The sequence below is a fragment of the Echinops telfairi genome, unplaced genomic scaffold (genome assembly GCF_000313985.2).
Source record: "Echinops telfairi isolate 266 unplaced genomic scaffold, ASM31398v2 ScPeMD7_5;HRSCAF=22, whole genome shotgun sequence".
In the NCBI taxonomy this organism is placed as follows: Eukaryota; Metazoa; Chordata; class Mammalia; order Afrosoricida; family Tenrecidae; genus Echinops; species Echinops telfairi.
Genome location: NW_022103901.1, coordinates 43,586,116 through 43,588,431, shown reverse-complemented (window position 1 = coordinate 43,588,431; position 2,316 = coordinate 43,586,116). Strand labels below are relative to the sequence as shown.

Sequence of the window (2,316 nt, the reverse complement as noted above, 5' to 3'; positions counted from 1 at the left end):
CCTCATCTTTCTCCTGGGGAGTGGCTGATGGCTTAGAACTGCTGGGATCATTTGGTTAACAGCCCAGTGCCTCTTGAGCTCCTTTATACCTATTTAGTTACTTTTAAAATACTAAGGGCTTTAGTTTCTATTGACACATCTGCTTATATCATGTTTCCTTTTCTTTCTTTTTTTTAGGTATCCCAAAGGCATCCATGTTGAGACTTTAGAAACTGAAAAGGTAACCCCAAGGATTACCCAAGGCTAACATTAAACTCTTCAAATGATATGTTGCTACCTTGAATGCCAGGATTTTAACCTTGGCTGTGTTTGTTGGCCTTGACTTAATCAAAGTCATTTAACCTGTCTACACCTCATTTTCTCATTAGGTGACTGGTGTGGTACATGAATGATGATGTACCTTTTTTTAAATTTTTAAACCATGATCAATGGTTAACAGTGAACTTGCTTTATAAACTTGAAAGTATACAAATATTAGTTCATGTTCTTACTATGGCTGAAAGCAATCTATAATGGTTTTTATGAATAAAAGGGATTCATGTTATGTGGCCATGTAAATGAACTTGTAGAACCTGAGTCAGACTCAATACGTAATTATCTTCATTTGAGTATATGATACGGTACCCCCCACCAAAAAAAAAAATACAGAAAAAAAAGCTCTGGGAAGAACTTTCATAATATGCATTTTACGTGCTAGACAAGCATTGAGCAACTTACTCTGAGTTAGTGCACCCAGTGGTGTCCCCTGGGAAGGTTCTCTTTACTCACAGTGAGTTTTTTCATAAAAGCAGTTTGCTCTGAACCTTGTGTTTTGTGATGACTGATTTAAGAGAACAGCATGCGTCTGTGAAATTTTGCTTTCTGCTTGGGAAAAATACCGTAGAAACTGTTGTGATGTTGAACACAGTTTAGAAGGACAGCACAATGGGAAAAACTCAAGTGTGGTTTTCTCGGTTCAAAAAAAGTGAAATATTGATTGATGACAAACCTTGTTCTTGATTTTTGTCAACAAAAGTGTTGACAAATTTTATGCAATTTTCCTCAAAGACTTGATGATGTTCCATTGAAGAGATAGGGAAGTTATCTAGATTATCTTGGAGCTTGGTCAGCAAATTTTAAGGGAAGATTTGGGAATGAGAATGGTTGCTGCAATATTTGTGCCTTGGGTTCTCACTGACCAGGAAAAGAACTCGAGTGGAAACATGCTGTGCTTTGAAAGAACAGCTTTGAAGCAACCCAGACTTTTTTCCAAGGTTATTATTGGTGATGAGACATGGTGCTATTCTTATGACCCTGAAAGCAAACATCAAACCAGTGGAAAACACCATTGTCACCTTGTACAAAAAAAGTTCGTCAAGTGAAATTAAAGATCAAGACTGTGTTAGTCCAAATTGACTAGAGAAACAAATTCATAGACATTCATATGTGTATAAGAAAGAGCTTGATCTAAAAGAGCTGCTATGTATTAGAAAACATCCTAACTCTGTCCAGATCAAGTCCGTAAGTCTGATATTAGCTCCTATGTCCCATACAAGTCCATGAATTCATCTTTAGACTCGTGTAGCACATGCAATGGTGCTGAATGCAGGAAGATCACGGGCCAGCGGGTAGAAGGTCTTGTGTATCTAGTGGTGGTAGAAGCATCTGAATGCTAGCCTGGGTCACCATGCATCTCCTCCAACTCTGAGTGTCTCAACAGCAGGAAAAGGAAGGCAGAGAGAGTGGGTCTGGCCTCCAGTGAGCTATTTATCTCCATTGCGCTTCCAAATGAGGTCATCAAGCTGCAACCTGATTGACAGGCTAAATTCCACCCCTTCGCTCAAGTTGATGTAACTGCCACAATGACGATGCTCATTTGCTCTTTTGAAGTGAGGGGGATAATGCATTCGGAGTTCCTTCCATCATGTCAGACTGTTAATCAAGCATGCTATTTAGAAGTTCTGAAAAGATTTCATAACAGTGTGTAACAAAAAAGGCCTAATTTGTGGCAGACGGGGGACCGTTTTTTTGCCACCACAACAGTGCACCTGCTCATGCAGCCATTTACATTTGACAGTTTGGGGAGCACCTTACTACTTGACCTTGCTCTGTGGGACTTCTTTTCATTTCCATGAGTGCAGAGGGACATAAAAGGACAGCAATATGAGGGCACAGAAGAGGTGAAGGAAAAACGAGGGTGCTTCTGTCAGTCATCCAAACATGAGTTTGGAAAATGTTTCCAAGAATGGAATAGCAGATTTAACAAATGTATTAAGTGTAATTGGAGAATCCTTTGAAGGTGATAAGGTTGTTTTGTAAAAAACTTTAAATGCATGC

The 2,316-nt window shown here is 39.2% G+C and overlaps 1 protein-coding gene across 1 annotated transcript in view; it reads left to right on the top strand.

Annotated features, from left to right (window-relative positions):
• Positions 1-2,316, top strand: part of PARN (poly(A)-specific ribonuclease) — a 149,933-nt gene that overhangs the window by 46,654 nt on the left and 100,963 nt on the right. Inside the window, exon 9 of the mRNA XM_045284296.1 lies at positions 125-220. Within this exon, the coding sequence (XP_045140231.1) occupies positions 125-220 (96 nt within the window). The remainder of the gene's footprint in view (positions 1-124; positions 221-2,316) is intronic.